Source organism: Thermobia domestica, chromosome 13 (genome assembly GCF_964235325.1).
Source record: "Thermobia domestica chromosome 13, izTheDome1.hap1.1, whole genome shotgun sequence".
Lineage (NCBI taxonomy): Eukaryota > Metazoa > Arthropoda > Insecta > Zygentoma > Lepismatidae > Thermobia > Thermobia domestica.
Window position 1 is genome coordinate 133694419 of NC_137466.1, and position 18288 is coordinate 133712706.

Sequence of the window (18288 nt, forward strand, 5' to 3'; positions counted from 1 at the left end):
CGAAAAAAGATACGGTTACCTATGTTAATATTAAAAATCTTTTGACCCTGAATAAGAACACTAGGTACAATATGCTGGTCTTCTATTAGAGTTCTAAGACAGAAGAGACCATCGTATCTCGATGCGTTATGAGCGATCGCCAGGATTTTCTGAAAGACAGGACGTTCTACTAACACGTGGTTAATAAAATCCGTCATTGTCTTAAAAGAAAACGAACGATTTCTAATATTGTCACCGCACGTTTTACAAGGCTCATCGATACCTTTTCGTATACAGACGTGACATACATGATGACAACACACCAGTACAACTTCATGTTCCCTTTCACCGCGCTCATTCGGCGCCTTCAACATCGTCTCTACATCATAGGTAATGTACATAAACCTTTTCGTATGAACAGGTTGCTGTCTCTGAACAAAACATGTATGATTTGTATCAACATACGCGCGGCATGTTGAACAAAAATGTTCACCACACATGTGTTCAGATTTTCGCCCCCTCTTATCAAAGATGATACCACAATCGATGCAGAGCTTTACATTATCACATACGGATTTAGCCGCTTTATTACATGTCAGATGGCTGTCAAAACAAATACCCGCAGCAAACTCTCTATTGCATGCATTACATTTAATTCTGTTTGCAGTATCGTCCCGTTCGTGAGTATGTTCGCAAAAAGTACAACGAGTTTTACACTTGTGTGCATGATATCTTTCATCATAAGCTTCCAAACAATAATAACAATACTTCCGTGCCTTGAGAAAACTTGTAATATTACGAATGGGTTCGAAATGACCAATAGTGTTACCTCTTTGATATAGGATAAAAATCTTATTTTCTGCGTGTTCTCCCGGGTAAAGTACTATATATTCCCGATTATTCTTTTCAACCTCCTCATAAACAACGATTTGATATTCCCCTTTCAAATATGCTTGAAAGAGGTCCAGATCAGAGATGTCACAACCTTGCTTACTTTGAACGTTAACTCCTGCCATTTCGCAGAGAACTTCTGCTTTAAAAAGCCACTTATTATAATCTCTTGTTTTTAAATGATACAAAACTTTACTACTTGCGGTATGTTTTGTTATTCCATATATTATGGCCATGGGGAGGCAGTACATATTCTTATTTTCAATGCGAATTAATCGCTTTTCCAAGTAATCTTGGTATTTGCAGTATTTTTGGACAGCACTCATTGCATTAGGTCTTCCTTGTCCGTGCAAATTCTCTGCTATATGGAATCGAAACAATACTTCTTCCCCTAAAAGGAACACTTCATTCGAATTTAGTACTCGTTCGATTGAAGTGAGGACTGTTCTAGCAGTGAAATTGTCCTTTCTTCTAAACGGGACATACACTGGTTTGTTATTAGTACTATTACTACTTTCAACGTATAAACCAATGTAGTCCATGGGGCGTGCATTGGAGATCACATGTTCCAACGCAAAATCGATTAAACTCTCGATATAGGCCTCTGGGTTATTAATATTCCTTTCATCATCCACAGGTCTGACGACAATTTCATGGCCCGTAAGATGAAACTTACGAAACCTTTGTCTGCTTTGTCTTACAACTTCGAAATTACTATTTCTTTGATTATCCCCGCCATTATTATTATCACTACTACTACCACTTGTACTACCACTATTATGACTACCAGTAGTACTACTTGCACTATTCTTATTTATGTTGCCATGTCCAACCATTGGTGGGACACTAGCAGATGACGGTCCAGGCTGAGGAGAAAAAATCAATTGGTTCCCATAGTCATGATTATCCTGTACACAATATTGAGCTGGGTTGTATACAGGATTTTCTCCCTGGACCTGTTGCGTGGGTATAACCACAGCATTGTCCGCATTTTCAACCAATCTCCTCATTTCTTCTTCAATTGGTAATTCAACGGAATTTAAATTGCCAATCCCATCTGCTTTATCATTTAGGAAAGCTAAATCTTCATTTGATAACAAATATAAATTATTAGAACTCAAGTTATGAGTTTCTTGAGGGGTCATGACTATGGCATTATTATTATTTTCAGATGGGATTAAGCATGGTTCCAAAACAAATCGCGAGCCAAAATCAAAAAACTCAGATAACTCTGTATCATTTATCCTATCTACCTGACCTTCCCCACAAGCTAATAAATACATAACTTTATCTAGAGCCAATTCATATGATTCTTTACTACGGAAAAAACCGTACACAAACAAATCCAGTACGTCAGCACTGCTTACACAGTGCTGGAGAATTAGTGTATCATTACCTTCAAAGACACGAAATGTCCGCAATAAGGCTTCACATCTCACCGATCCCCTATGGCCAAGTCTGCTTAATTCCATGATGGCTTTCCACGTACTAAAAACCCTAGGGTACTCGTTGAGACCGCGCAAAACCTCTTGCAGGTAGATCTCATCAATCATGTTAAATTCTTCAGTCGGGCAGAAGAAATCCATCTAAAAAATAAAACAAAGAAAAACTATTTTGAGTAATCAACACCACTTTAATAAAAGATCAAATAAATACATCTTTTAAGCAACGCTCACATGATAATGTCATATAAAAGAAAAAATTAATCACCTTTAGTTAATTAGTAATATGTAAATAGAAATCAATCAAGTTACTTTATGAAAAATCAGTAAATATATTCACCTATATTGAATTATAAACTATTCTATTAAAAATATCCACACACACACACACACACACACACACAGAGAGAGAGAGAGAGAGAGAGAGAGAGAGAGAGTCTCTCTTTGTTCATTAATATTGCTTAAATACAAATCAAGTACAATTAAAAACTATATAATTTCTTTCTTTTTTTAAAAAAAATCATAATAATAACCATAAGAAATACATACCTTTCAAGGCTTAGTTCTCCGTTCGCAATCCACAAAAAGAAAAAGAAGAAATCTCAGCTGGGATATTCGGTACTTTTAATTAATTGCTAGCACCACAACGCTTAGCACAGCTTCAATATCTGTAATAAAACAGGTCTCAATAAATATAGTGGTAATCCTGTATACTTTATTTAATACTATTAAAATAGGTTTAATAATCAGGAAAGCTTTCTCTGTGATCTTTAACGCACGCCGACGTAAGAAAAAATGATAATCGTACACATCAAATACATGTTATATCATGTTCTATCAAGTGTTCTCCCCCTCCCACCACTAACAGTGACATCTGTCGGAGAACTTTTAAATTAACTTTAGTTTAGTTTAACCCGTGCATCGTGTTGACGTATTTGTTATTAGTCCTGAATATATATTTATATTTTAAAGGTAAAGTATAATATATATTTCTTTTTAGCCATTAAATACTACTGATAGCATTAAATAAGTACCCTTCTCGCAGTTGTGTTCTGTTAATAAAACATAGTTTGTGAGGGCATAGTTGATTCTTCTTCTATCAGTAAACCACCAAACGTTCATTATATTACAAATCCCTAAGGGGGACCCACCAACACATATGGACCTTCAGTTGAACATAATTATCATCATTATGTTATTACCTATTCAGAAAAACCCACAATTGTAAGAACTAACTAATGGGGAACCGGTAAAAAAACAGCCCCACATAATTCTCTTTTTTTTGCTATAATATAATATAATACTGTTAAAATCTAGGGTCGCCTATAACTAATGGGCCCCGCCAGTTATAGCTACGTAATTTTCCTTTTGCTATAATATAATACTGTTAAAATCTAAGTAAGCCTGGGGGGCCGCGGTGGCTCGGTGGTAAAGCGTTCACCTCTGGTGTTTGGGGTCCCGGGTTCAATACCAGGCTAAGTAAGTTTGTGGTGGATAACACCGTGTCCATGGTTTTTTTTCTCGGGAGTTCTCCCGTTTCCTCCCACTTCCTATATACTTTTAAGAGCTTATTTTAGCTCCCATATTTAGTTCAAACGCCTTATTTTTAACAACGAGTTTGCTCAGCTAACGATTTATTTTGCAAGTTCGAAAATACAATTTGCTCCGACTAATTTATTAGGAGAATATAAAAATAAGAAACGAACCAAAAAATAATCACCGTCTCCTTTAGCCTAGCCGGCATAACCGTGGGACTCAAAAATTTCATTTCATTTTTTTTTCTTTCTAAGTAAGCCTGTGACTAATGGGAAAGGGACCCGCCAGTTATACTACAAATAGGACTACATAATTTCCTTGTAATACAATACTGTTAAAATCTAGGGTCACCTATAACTAAGGAAAATGCCCCCGCCAGTTATAGCTATGTGTTACAATACTCGTACGTAATTCTCTTTTGCTATAATAGTCGTACGTAATTCTCTTTTGCTATAATACTGTTAAAATCTAGGCAATCTATCTGACAGGCAAAAGCCCCTCATTGAGGGACATGGTACAAATAGGAATACTCATACATAATTTCAATTCGCTTCATTGTAATACAATACTGCTAAAATCTAGAGGAACCCATAACTAATGGGGAAGGGCTCCCGTTACTTGTAAAAATATACTACAAATAGTCGTAGATAATTCTCTTTTTTGCTATAAGATAATACTGTTAAAATCTAGGCAATCTATCTGACAGGCAAAAGCCCCTCATTGAGGGACATGGTACAAATAGGAATACTCATACATAATTTCAATTCGCTTCATTATAATACAATACTGCTAAAATCTAAGCAATCTATCTGGCAGGCAAAAGCCCCCTCATTGAGGGACATGGTACAAATAGGAGTACATCATTTCCTTTTGCTTTGCGGATATACAACAGGTTTTCAAGTCAAAAGACAGTGTTCAATAACCAATGTATTTAGGGGGTTCCGTAAAATTTTCTTTCTTGGCATTAAAGCTATTGTTTGCGCTATGTGGCTAACATTCAGTAATATTTACTATTAAAACACAATAATGTTTGGGAAAAGCGCTCCCCCAAGACTAAAACATTTCTTTCTGCAAATACTAGTCTTAGTTCAAACATTTGCGTTCCTAAAAAAGATTATCAGTTGTATTACCAAAGCGTAGTAGTATGCCATCTATTGGCAAATGAGCTTACTTAAACAGTTCAAGTCCCATCTGTACAACGTACATATATATATATTAGGTATAACTGATTTAAAGTGATCGGTATAACAGTTAAAAAATCGTAACAAATGAATCAAACATATTGTAATTAAGCATCCTATAATTAAGCAAATAAAACTCTACAAGTAAATGGTCCGTCTTTAGGCCTTTTATTTGTAGGTTCACACTGCAAGTGTTCTGAGTTTGCTTAGCAAACGACCTAATAAAATAAAATAACACGAACCAATAAAATATTTTAAAAAGGAGTTTGTGTAACAAACGATTTATTTTACAAGTTTACAGCGTAGCTGATATTAGCTTGTGTACCAAGCATGAAAAAATGCAAATAAAAATGAGCTTTTAATAATAATAATAATAATAATAATAATAATAATAATAATAATAATAATAATGTCCCTCTTGCATGATTACAAAAAATGGTCGTAGGTTTATTTCCCGGATAATGTTTCTCAGAAGCAAATCGTGTAGTTTACCAATAATTATTCAAAAAACTTTCATTATAATTAAGTGAATAATACATGGCATTTATAAAGTTCTCACCTTAAAAAATCAGAGTTCGTTCTGTTAAATCACTCGCAAAAAAGTTCAACACACAAAAAATCAACACACACACACACTATGGAACTGTGTAAAAACAATAATAACAAACTTTATTTCAATACTATATATATATATATATAAGGATTTCATTATGTCCCTCCCCCAAGCATCATGTTTTCACCGGGTTTTCAACCCGATTTCATTAATTATAAATAAATAAAGTCATCATGTCCGCTAACATCGTTTATTCATTCATTGCCACAGCGAGAAATCTAAAAATTTCTTATTTTCAAGTTCGTCAACCGCTGGAGAAATCTCATTCAGACAGGGTATCGATCGATCAACATTCAGGACAGGCTATGTACGGTTTTCATCTAATTAAGGAAAAATGCTTACATGTAAAACTTTCATCAGATATTAGATATTCTGCCAAAAATCAGATATTGCCACAAAAATACATCTTCTAAAGGGGGAAGAAACATAAAATTTCTATCTGTCTTCTTCATCACTGCAGATAAGTATCGCAGTGACAAACATCGTTAATGGAAAAATATTTCAGTATGTCGCCAGACAGTTTCTCATGGTCAAGAGAGAAAGTGTCTAAGGTTATTCCAGTACAAGCGGAAACAAAATTAGAAAGTGCATTGACACTCTATACATGCGTGTCACAAGTCATAGTTCTAACGTAAGCAAGGTGAAAGCGTGTAAGGCAACGACCCGGAAATAATGGAATTTACAAAAATAAAACGCTGTTCATTCTAAGACAGCCTTCTCTCAGAGACGGAAGAACAATTCACTCGCTCCGTATTTCAAACTTGGCTGTAAACACGAAGTTAACTATAATAAATAAACAAATCAATAAAACGATGAATAAATAATCCATTCAATCATACATACACACACTTCGTATTTCTCATGTTTTTTTTTCTCGCCAATTTACATGTGAGAATTGCAATAATTCTCAGTACAATACAATATACACCACCGGTGCTTGGGGGTCCCGGGCTCAGTCCCCGTACAATACAGCATTCATCTCTGGTGCTAAGGGTACCAGGCTCATTTTCAGTACAATACAGCATTCACCACTGTTGCTAAGGGTCCCATATTCAATCCCCGTACAATGCAACGTTCATCTCTTGTGCTAAGGGTACCAGGCTCATTTTCAGTACAATACAACATTCACCACTGTTGCTAAGGGTCCCATATTCAATCCCCGTACAATGCAACGTTCATTTCTGGTGTTAAGGGTCCCATATTCAGTCCCCGTACAATGCAACATTCATCTCTGGTGTTAAGGGTACCAGGTTTATTCTCAGTACAATACAGCGTTCACCTCTGGTGCTAAGGGTCCCGGGTTCGATCCCAGTGCGTGTCACACATTATAAGTGTTCTGAGCTTCTTATTTTTAACAAATAAAACAATTTCCTACCACTTTATGAGATTTCATAGAAATCGAACCGTTAAATATATTAGGAGAATATCTTTTATTCTCTCTCACATATTGTTCGTGTAATCTTTTATTCTCTCTCACATATTGCTCGTGTAATCTTTTATTCTCTCTCACATATTGTTCGTGTAATCTTTTATTCTCTCAAAATGACGTATCAACAGATTTAATTCAAATTTCCATTATTATTATTTTTAAAAATACCCAGTATAAAGTCTCTACAGACACGTATACAAACTCGAAAAAGAACACATGACTTTTCCATGTCAGCACAACTAAAAACAGAAATATAACAACTTTCCAATACACGTAACCAGGTCATCAAACCCTAATGACCTAACCCAACCCGCTGCCAACACAGACCATTACTTTCTATATTAATTATAGTACCTAACGGTACCTGTAGAATTGTTTGTCTGCTTCTACTAAGTTTCAGATACATTTTAAACGATCTTAGAGTTGTTTCTATTAACCACTGTTAGGAGGCATTCAATATTTTTTCTTCATTGGAGAAACACTTCAGGACATTTTCGGACATGTTAAACAATGAACGAAACTCTTTTCTAAACTATGTTCACATCATTATCAAACACTAATTTATTTCTTGCAGTGCACTGTGAGCTGGCCGAATTGAGCTTGTTTCTGTAGTTTTTACTTTAGTCAAATAGACAAGCGCTAGAATCATATCTTCAAAAAATCAATTTTAATCCAGAATTCTTTATATTAGGTTGTTAATATTTCATTTGTTCACAATATGAATAACTGAATTTACAATTGATCTGAAAAAAAAATAACTCTAAAACTAGGAGATAAGAATTTTACAAGGAAATCTACCTGGTTTCTAAATGTTAAAAGGGGGGCGCGGTGGCTCAGTGGTAGAGCGTTCACCTCCGGTGCTTGGGGTCCCTGGTTCGATCCCAGCTCGCACCGTGTAGACTTTGTAATGGACAAACACCGTGCTCGTAGGATTTCTCGGGGTTCTCCCGTTTCCTCTCACTTTCTTCATTCCACCATTTCACTCATCTCTCATTATCACCATCTCCTTTAGCCTAACTGGCATAAACGTGGGACGTAAAACTTAAAGATTTCATTTCATTTTCTAAATGTTAAAAGCACTACGGAACCATTTGTTTAATAACACTACGCTAAATACTAAAAAGTGTAAAAAAAATAGGAAAATCATCCGCTTGATTAAAATCCTATCTTTTAAATTATTACAAGATAAGATGTTTAACATGTCAACCGCTTACTTATGCAGTTTTTGGTAAAGGCATAGTTTTAAATTTGGACTTTTTGCCATAGGCGTAACTAGAGGAAGAGAAAGACATGGTTTTCAAATATGCAAAGAAAATGTAAATGAAGTAAGTAAACAATTATTATAAACCTCTACCTAGGTAGAAGACTTCCATTAGAATTTTATAAGCAGTTTTTATATCTTAGTTGTTAAACTTTTGGACACATCCGGAGAGAAGGTATTATTTCAAACCCTGGCATTCACATTACCATTATCCGTAGACATTGTGGCTCTATTTGGAATAAAATATGGGGTGTTCAGAAAGTAACTATGCAATGCCATGCACCCCCGATGCTCTGCACAACGTCTTCAAGAACATGTAGAAACGTGTGCAACTGTGTATTCAAGTGCAACGGGATCACTTCCAGCACCTCTTATAACTTATAACTTCCATGACATTAAAGTTTAGCTTCAAGTTAATTTCAATTTTTTAAAGTGGTTTATGGAAAATAAAATACGGCATGTTATGAACTGCATAGTTACTTTCTGGACACCCTGTATAATTCTCCATTATTATTTTCTAGTAACTAATAAAGATGAAGACTAGCATGTGTATTAAAATAATCAGAGTAATATTATTCAGAGTAGCTAAGAATATCATAGTACAGGGTGTTTCAAAAAGAATGAACTGATTTTAAAAGTCCATATGTATTGATAAATCATACTACAAAAATGTGATAAATTGCAAAATACTCGCAAAATGCTGTTACAAATGCTCTGTGTTCACCACCAGCAGCACGAACAACATCTAGACGATAGCTAAATTCGTCATTTCATCGAAAATGTGTGGCCGACCTGGACTCTTATCTTTGTACAAGCATCCTGTCTCTTCAAATTGGCGATACCAACGACAAATGTTTTTGAGTGGAGGCTGATCAATGTCAAAACGCCCACGAAAAGCACTCTGGATTGAAATCACTGATTTAATCTTTGCAAACTGAAGCATGCAAAACGCCTTCTGCTCAGCGAACGCCATCTTACGTCTGACTGACTCCAAACTAAGAAGACGCGTTGACTGATATATAACGGCGATTTTCTGAAACTAGGCCACGCCCATTCAAACAACACTCATTTCCTTGTCGGCACGTCCCATGTTCCGTAATTATTACCGTCCAAAATCAGGTCATTGTTTTTGAAACACGATGTATAATCAGAGCAAGTAATGAAATGAAATGAAATTTTTGAGCTTTACGTCCCACGATTACGCGGTGATAATGAGAAATGAATGAGATGGTGGAATAAAGAACGTGGCAGAAAACGGGAGAACCCCGAAGAAATCCACTTTCAATAAAATAAAAACTCTCTGCTATTTTCGGCACTTTCTAGCTTCACAAAACTATTTTTTCTATTTCATCTATTGACTGACTTATGTCTTATCTTTGGGTGATGTTTTAGTTAAACAGAAATTGAAATATAAGAGTTAATAATAATTATTTTAGGTTATATACCATTTACAGTGCCACGCATTATCGTTTCGCTAGTGCCATAATGAGGAGTTTCATGAGAGCATACACTGAGAAAAAAAATTGTAGGTGGCGTACTTAAAAAGATAGGTTACATGCGTAATTCCTGTAGTTTTTGGACTTAACGTACAACAGACGTATAACTGAAACCGCATGTTTTATAATACTTTCCGTATAAGTGTTCCATTTATACGTACTTTCCATATGAAACAATATAGGCGGTCAGGATCTCTCATACAAATGGACGTACATAACATATAGCTGGCGAAGGTAACATAAGTATAAGCATGTGATATACGGAAAACTGTTAGATGCCATACATCCTGCAACGGCATGATATAACATCTAAGGGCAGTGCCTATATTGCATACGGATAACATATGCTCCGTACTGATTTCTATAGTAAGCAAGAGGATACCGTATGTTTGTAAAATATACCGCTGTCCGGAGAACGGATTTTTCTCTGTGTAATTCTGTATAATTTTCACTTCACTACTGCCATCCATGGTTCTTGTACAGCATCATGTTCTTAAGGTTTAGAAAGAAATTTGTTTTTCACCATTTTCTCAAATATTACGCATGGTATTTTAAACTCACTCATACCAATGTGATCAGGTCAATAAGTTTTATCAGTTGACGAATGTCTCATCTTTGAAATATTTTTCCCATTAATCACTAGCAATATTGTACAGTAGAATTACCAGTAACTTACCATTATAACTATCTTAAATTCAATAATGAACGTCGCTAATCTGCATTCAAATATTTTTTTTACAGAACTCTACGGATCCTGTGGTGCAAAAACTGTACAAAACGAAAATAGCATCACGTGAAGGTAGGCCAGGATTCTACGGCATCCGCGAAGGAATGGACAAAGTGAAGAAAGGGTTGTTTGCTTTCCATTTAGATGTAACATCTGCTTATACTGTTATCAGCAGTACGTTTGAGGAACATGAAAAATGTGGTCTCCAGGAAATACTAACACAGCCCTTGACTCCCATAGTTATTCCAATAAAGAAGAACTCACCCTACAGGGAAATTATGGCAATTAGGTATAGTAAATATTACTACAAAAGAAGCAATGTCTTACATCTTGATTAGATTAAAACTCTGGAGGTAAATTACACTTGTCTCTGGAAGTTAAGGGACAATATGGAAAAGTGGGGCACTGATGCCGTTCTGCGGAAACATATGTGTGGGAGAGATGCCCAGGGATCACATTGAAACACAGCAAATAATGACAGTAAGGATGTACCTTGGTGGGGATTCAACCTGATGATTGCACATCGGTTGCGTTTGACATTATTAGAACCCTTCAGTACTTGGTGCCATCACTCGACATCTAATGGCGTCCCAGATATCCTCCTGTTCTAGATATTTCTAAGTCACTTGCGCCCTGCGTGGACGAGCAGGATTATCCTTTAGACAAAAACCTAGGGTAATATGCGCCATGAAGAAGTCTCGCATATCTTGCAGGATGACGGGTCCATAGATCTCACCCACCACAGAACACTGCGGAAACACATGCAGGGCTGTCCATTCCCTTAACATAATGTCATCGAAATAATAACTTTCTCGTTCCATAACATTGAGAGGGTCATAACATGTCCTTGGTCCCCGCCAGATATACAGACATAGAGTATCACCCTCCAAACTGAACTGAGACTCATCAGTGAAGAATAACTCCACCTCACTGTTCCTGTAGGTCATCTTGTATAATAAAATACCTCATATAGCCCCCTAGATTCACTGTTTGTTGAGAGACATGCATCCCAGAGGTCTCGAACAAATTTAGATGCAGTGATGGTCGGATGTCGTCGGGCATTTAATACCAGATAGCAAGTGGGCTGTGGTACATTGCTGGCGTGCCTATCGAATGTTTTCGCCCTTCTGTAGTCTTGTCCACAGTCACGAAATTACGCTACGAGACACATCCAACTCCGCACCTATAGTTCCTTAATTTTGTTCCATTTCTGGTCTTCCGATGATAAGGCCACACATTATATTGACCCGATACTTTCTTTGTAAATTCTCTATGCATCCGATGCAGTTGATACATAACTACCCAGCGAAAGTAAGCGAGTTTTGCTTGCACTACCCTCAACGATCAATCACGATGGTAGAGGGCTATTTCCCGATGAAGTGATTACAATTTAAGTCATTTCTGCAAGATATCACGCGCTATTTCCTGGCACCCCAAAATTATAGTTTGTGATATGATGTCTGGGTAATTCAAAACGAAAACATGTCGCTTAACTTCTGGACATTAATGCATACTATCTTTCATATGGGTATACATTAATAGTAACTCCCTATTTTAGGACCTTAGTTTATTGCAATGTTTGAATGATGTAATAGAATATTTCAAAATCCTACATGGTCTCATGATTTCCCCACACATTTCTACAACATTTTAGGTGTAGCATAAACAAACAGGTGGCTGCAACGTTCGATGTGATATTGGCGACATTGTATTTTTGTCCTCAAATAAATCAAATGTTTTCGAATTTGTTTTATAAGTATCCTTTCTTGTTCATCAAATAATCAGAACAAACGATTGAAGATCTACTTTCCAGGGAAATTCTTGTGACTCTACTCTGACATGCAGAACGTGGTGCCCGAGAGCTACATCTTGCGTAAAATATACTTTAACGTTATGCCATTACATATTCACTAGCCATATTTGTTTAAGCAGCATATGGAAGTATTGCTTCACATTCATTGTATCCTGTAGGATGAAGGAGTCCAAGGATTTTCGATAATGCCATGTTGCAATATATATAAATCTACTACCCTAAAGGCATTTGAACAAACTTATGTAGATTAGTCTGATCTCTAATGGCAATTGTGTTGGAAGGCAAACTCTAATACACGAAAAAATTAATACTTTAAAGATATTGTCAAACTTTTCATCATGCCAAGAAACATGATTTCATAATAAAGAGAGAGAAACATGAAAAATATAATTTATGGCTTTTTACTTCAAAATGAATACTTGTAAGTTCGAACAAAATAGAAGACGAAATCTTATGATTTTATGATTGCCTTGTGTTTTGAAACGTACACATTACAATAAATCAAGGGGACAAGATTGCAAGAAAGAGATCTTGGGTTGCTTTGCAGTTGGGATGTATGAATCCAGTGATAATCATGGGGTTTTCCAGGGATTTTTCATCAGTTCCACGAAGCGAATCTGAGGAAGATACTATTTGCCAAAGTGTAGAGTGTTTTTAACTTCTATTGCAATAGTCATATAATAGATAATTACTTCTTGTTTTCCTAATGTCATAGCTTAATAATTCAAGACACAAATTATTAAGGGCTTTTCATGGCAGAAAAAAATATTTATTTGTATGACCGAGGATTGTAAGCGACAATAGAGTTTGTTTTTAACGGTATTTGAATATCAGCACCATCTTTGTTAGCCTGTTGAATAACGTGGAGTGTTATTTTTCTGCTTGTTTTGAAATAAACTAGTATTCTAATTATGTAATTTCACAATTTCTTTTGCAGATATATTTTAAAAATCCCTTACTTTTGTGATATATAATTTAAATATTTAACTATCAAATTTAATTTAAGAAATAAGTAATTTAATTTAATTTAAGTAATAAGTTAAGTTTATATATCATGTAAATTCACTTTGGAAAAGCAATGAGAGTTTAAATTTGGCTAAACTTGAAGAAGTAATGATTAAAATCATATCATTAAAACTCTAGTTGATTTGAAAGAAAACAGAATATAATTCATCATATTAATGAAACCAAAGATGACGAAGATACTCTACACCGTTAACGGAGTAAAGATATATTCCATATAGGCCTATGCAAATTTTTAGTAATTGGTATTAATTCTAGTATTTCATAAAAGATGAAAAGATGCTCTTTCACATTGATAGAATTTAATTTAAGAAGAGGAAGTGAGAAAGCTAAGTAGTTTTGATTTAATTTGGTTCTTTTGAATTCTGTGGGGAGGAGCAAGCAAACAACCTATTATTGCATTAAATTAACTTAAAGAAAATGTACTATATTAGTGCTCAGAAAACAACGTAAAATAAAACTGGCCATAAGAATCCTCAATTCGGGTCAAAATGCATTATGAAGCTGGCTCCCAAAAGATAACATACTCATTCATCCAGATTTTGAGAGAGATCATGAATCATTTATCCTTATGAAACAAAAGTACTATTGATATTGTCTTTATCATCGATAATTACACTATAAGATAAGATCATTTCAATGCCCTTGAATGAGTATATTTAGCTTTAGAAGGACAATTTTCGCGTTTCCCATACATAAAACGTATGAATTAATTTCATGGGCGGAGGTATGGAGGAGCATGAGGATCATTCCCCCCAACTTTTTGACAAAAATAAAAATACCACTTATAAGATCCTTCAACTCTCATTTGTATTTACCGTGCACCCCCAGCAGACAATTCCTTACTCCACCCATGATGTATTTAACAACGCATTTCAAATGGGAGTTTGATTATTTATACCTATATGTTCTTTGTCACCAATAAAAATTATGTATTTGAGCCTATATAAATTATTTTCGGATTCAACGGGAAAATATTTGCTAAGTTTACCATACGGTAAAAAAAAAAAAATGCAAATTCCCACGAGAACCTCCACCTTCTATTACAAGCATAAAAGCCAAACCCCGGTATTCACTTGGTTTCTCGTAAGACTTCCATTTCCTTGGGACTTTAGTTGATACTAGATTGATAATTTAAACAACCATCAGTTAAATTTCTAATCTCGTAGTAATACTTGCATAAAATACTATATCGCCAATGCAACAAAAACTTAGAACTTACCAAAACGCAACAAAAGTATTATTTAAATCTTGCTTACTGGCAGAATATGAAGATCGTTATCAATTTAAAGAAAACATCTTTTAAAAAGTGCAACTTACCGGATTAATATGGCGTTAGACCATCTTTTACTCAAGTCTTGAATTGTAGCAAGTAGAATATTACACGCACACAATTCCATGTGCAGGAGTTGTAACAGAGAATGGAAGCGAAAATCTGAGCCAGATTCTTGTCTTCGAAACAGACCATAAATGTTCAATTATGTTTAGGTCTGGGGATTCTACAGGCCTGGGAAGGTGCTCAACTTCATGTTCAACCGATGTTCCTCAAACCACACCGCAACAGCTCCATCTGTGTGAATGGACGCATTATTATTCTGCAATACGGCGTAATTGCCCAGAAATAACATAAGATCTATAATAAGCATATGGTCTCCTAAAATCAGGACATAATCACGGCCAGTGACGCAACCAATATGCGTCAGTACAAGACCAACTGAAAATCAGTATATTGTGGCCCATAGCACCACAAAGTCGCCTCCACGTTTCATGGTTGGGTGGAGACATTGCGGATCATCTGCTTGTTTAGGTGTGCGCCACACATAAACAGGTTCAGTAGTTTGAAATAAGTAAATAATAATCACTGACTATATCACGTGTTTCCACCCATCCAGCATTTTAGCAGTTTTGCCCGTGCTGTGTGTCCTTGGCATGTAACTCGTGGTGAAATGTGATTGTCGACAGAGGCTATTGGAGATGCTGCATGATTTTCTTTGTCCCTTGCATCGTAAAGTAGCACACTATGGTTCTGACTCTCAATTCACTTTAATAATCGGTGGGATCTGTCACAGAGCATTTCTTCAGATCACTATTCCTCTTTCTCGATGTGGTTTTGTACACCGTCATCATCTTGGACTCTGTTCCTCCGCCACATTCAACACAATTGCCAGTTTCGTCAAATTCGCACTACATAACCAAGCGCCAACAATTTGAATTGTTTGAAAATCAGATATATCACCCATTTTACACTATCGCCTTCTGCTCAGTTCACTGGACACTGTCATTCTGCTAGTCCTCACGTAGTACAGAGTTTGTCCTAAAAACACCATCATCAACAGTCTGATACTGTGGTTGTCCGCTGACTGTTGCCAACCCAGACATCTGATTTGTTTCCATTAAATTGATAAGTATCTATACTTGTTTACAGTTTTCAAATTTATGTTTCAGCCTGAAGAAGCTAAAAGAAGTTGGTATCCATGCAAGAATCTACAAATTGTGGTATACACCAAAGCCAAAGTGTCTAGGAAGAGCTTCGCACTTCGTAAGTGTCGGAATCACTGATTGTTATCCAGCTCTAATTATATTGGTGTACGGAGTGGCTGGAGCAATACTTATTTATGCGGGGGAAATAATCATTTATAAGAGGTATGTACATTCTACAAAATGTTTACTAAATGTTTTTCGTAAACAACAAATCATCCTCCAGAATAATAATTGAAAAATCAAGCGTTTTATCAGCGCATTTAATAACAATTTTTGCTAGCTAGAATAACAAGAACTAACCAGAATCCTTTTACTTTCTTTGACAATTCTTTATCACCAAATCGCTTTTAAAATTTTGTTATAAACTAATAGTATTTGATGATACATAATTAGCTCCATCATCATAAAGAATTCTGGACCAATCAGAACAAACTTTAAATATTTAGAAATCTCAAAACTGTACCAAAGACTGTCAACCTTGAAAGATTTATGGTTCAAGGCCTTTCAAAGCATCCATAAGACAGATCCCATACTACTAAATATATCCATTTGAAAATGTCCAAATTGAGCTCCACAAATCTCGTATAACCTTCTTCAATACACTAGTGAATCGATTCTCTTTGTCTCGATTTTGTGAATTGTTCTAGTTCACAATCGTGTAAGCTAGACATCGAGGGGAATGATAAATTGGACATCAAAATACCTGAAAAATATCGACTTTAACTTACTTTAATTCACTTTCTTTGAAATTCATTTTCATTAGTTGGTTTCTCGTGATGCGGACAGACATTTTGCTTTGACCATTTTCCTCAAAGTGAATTAGTTTTAAATTTAACGTTTGTTTATGTACATCAAACGGACTTTAATAATTTCTGACTTCTCTGATTAAAATAAAGTGTTAACTGTGGATACATATGGCAATACAGACATAAGATTCTGTAATAATTTAATTACTTTTACACCACAAGATGTCAGTTGTGCAGAAATAGACACTTAACGCAAAACATTTAAACATAAATATATCGAAAATAAATACAAAGGAAATGGTTTTAAAAAGTTTATTGTGAGAATCAAAATTTCACAATCTAAGGAGCTGATAAAAAGTGACTTTTCAATTATCTACTCTGAAGGATGGATTGTAACTTATTTCTTGATTTCTTTGTGAGCGTTAGTTTAAATAAATTTGCGTTGTTTTTTTTTTTTTTTTTATCTCATGAGATAACGAGTATTTGTGAGGTTAGGAAACAGTATCAATGTCAAGTACAATTTATAAAATACATTTGTATCATTTAGAATCAAGAAAAATTTTGGCAGACTTCAATGGTGTGTACTGTTTCCAAAATCAAGAAAACTCTCTAAACAAGACGTGTAATTAACACCTATTTTGAAGAAAAAGTCCCATATTTTGATAGTAACAATTATTATTATAGACATGTTCTTCTTTGGCTCTCCCGCTGGTCTAGTGGCTAGCGCGTTTACCTTTGGTACATGTGCTCCTAAGTTCGATTTCCGATGAGAAAACACAACCATTTATTTTCATTATTTATCCATGTGTTTTAACCTAAAGGGCACTTAGGTTTCTGCTAATGCTAAACTAAAAATTTCATTTTTATATGTTCTTTTCGGTGATTATAAAAGTAATGTGAAATGTAACTAAGTGTTCCTTCTTTAAATATACTTATAATAAAGGTTATATGTCCCAAAAGTCACAATTCACTAATGTCTCACTATAAAAGGAGTATCATGGAATATGGAATTCAGCCAATGTCAAAGTATAGTCACAATGAGGAGTGGGGCTATTAGAAGAAATATTGAAAATGGAGGTCATTTATCTGCAAACAGGTCTGAAAAGGATACCGCATGCTCTTGAATAAAGCTAAGAGTGCTTTCAGGTTGATGTGCTGTATTCCGCTGGAGATCAATGTGCTGTATTCCGCTTGCTGCAACTCATCAAGTGTTTCGGGCAATCTCGTGTTCTGCCTTTAAGCTAGAGAAGGAATCACCCATGAAAAAATCTTATATCAATGGTTTGTACCGGAATTACAGCAAAAATTTTCGTTTATACCACTTCCGGAACCAAGATATAAGAGTTTTAAAGTAGAAGCTGTGGAAACGGCAGTCTCTCACCTCGGAATTTCGAACAAAACCAATGCTAATCGTTTCTATTAGGTTTGTACCGGAATGTACAGCAAAATATTTACTTCCGGTACAAAGATATAAGAGTTTTAAAGTGCGGTTGTAGAAACTGCAGCCCCCATCGTGGAATTTCGAAACATAACCTGTGTCAATCGTCCGTACTACGTTTGTACAGTCAGCGACAGTAGAAACTGGAGGTTGGATACATAAGAAATGATAGCTTTTTCCAGTAGCAGAATAGTTTCAGTGTATGTCTGATAGTTGGACAACCAACATGACA

The 18288-nt window shown here is 35.4% G+C and overlaps 1 protein-coding gene across 1 annotated transcript in view; it reads left to right on the plus strand.

Moving 5' to 3' along the window:
• LOC145667757 (uncharacterized) overlaps window positions 1-18288 on the plus strand; it is a 147102-nt gene that overhangs the window by 105523 nt on the left and 23291 nt on the right. The window contains exons 17-18 of the mRNA XM_081735199.1: window positions 10570-10844; window positions 15837-16072. Coding sequence (XP_081591325.1) covers window positions 10570-10844; window positions 15837-16072 — 511 coding nt within the window. The remainder of the gene's footprint in view (window positions 1-10569; window positions 10845-15836; window positions 16073-18288) is intronic.